General features: G+C 44.7%; 1 protein-coding gene across 1 annotated transcript in view; it reads right to left on the reverse strand.

The window, feature by feature from the left end:
* Positions 1–336: 336 nt before the first annotated feature.
* LOC101847994 (fibrillin-1) overlaps positions 337–1028 on the reverse strand; it is a 12470-nt gene continuing 11778 nt past the window's right edge. The window contains exon 5 of the mRNA XM_013088141.2: positions 337–365. Coding sequence (XP_012943595.2) covers positions 337–365 — 29 coding nt within the window. The remainder of the gene's footprint in view (positions 366–1028) is intronic.

The following is a 1028-nucleotide window of genomic DNA, read 5'->3' on the forward strand; positions in this document are numbered from 1 at the left end:
CGCAACTTGCACACGGGCCTTCCAAGATTTTTCGCCCTTGTCCGAGAAGGCTAGGTGTAGATCTTTCCTACCGGAGTATCAGGGGTGTGGCTGAAAGACAGCAGTGAGGAGCCAAGGAGTAGCAAGAGAAAGGCTGCAGAAGGAGTCAGGAGCCCAGAGGAGGGGACAAAGGAGGTGAGGAGGCGGGGGCAGAAAGAGGAGACGAAAGCAGACGACAGAACATTGCTAGAGGTCGGGGAAGGAGGTGAAAGGAGACAAATGTAGAGAAGAAAATGTTTCGGTCGCTCCCCGGATTCGAACCCGGGACCTTTGAATGAGAGGCCAACACCTTAACCTCTAGGCCACGAGAACCACCAGCATCGAGTCTGCAAAGGACGTAGAAGAACACGACCTTATGTCCAACAAGAAACAGAATCAAAACAGACTGAATGAAAAATACAGCCTACAGATTAATTAAACACGAGGGTTTTATAAGATACGTTTAGCACAAAATCTGGTAAAGGGGAAAATGATAATTACAATCTCTTTTAATAGAGATCAGCTTAGTTTGAGGAGATTGGTGTCTGACTGTAAAGGAAAATTACGTGGGTTTTTTTATGGCGTTTTTTTTTTTTCTCGAAGATGTGGGTGATTTACCACTCTGGAAGGTGTCGGTCTCCTGTTTTTTGTCTGTTTATCTCCTGCCGGAGTTTTATCACGAGATCGTGCACAGAAGTGGCGTTTGTGTCACGATGAGATTTAATTTGTCAAGTCAAGATGACTACTTGACACACTGATATTCTGTTGTGTGATTTAGGAGTCTGATAGTTGCCCAAAGCATAAAGCCACGCTTCTATTTACGGAATGCAAACACATACAGATCAAAGCGCGTCCCGCCTTTCGATAATATAATTTTAACTTTTTAATTTTTGAAACCACTTTTTAGATTACCTCTCTCTTTCCTTCCTTCTCTCCCGCTACCTTCCCCCTTCTCTCTGTCTGTCTGTCTGTCTGTCTGTCTGTCTGTCTGTCTGTCTGTCTGTCTGTCT

The sequence above is a fragment of the Aplysia californica genome, unplaced genomic scaffold, assembly GCF_000002075.1.
Source record: "Aplysia californica isolate F4 #8 unplaced genomic scaffold, AplCal3.0 scaffold00692, whole genome shotgun sequence".
Taxonomy (NCBI): Eukaryota; Metazoa; Mollusca; class Gastropoda; order Aplysiida; family Aplysiidae; genus Aplysia; species Aplysia californica.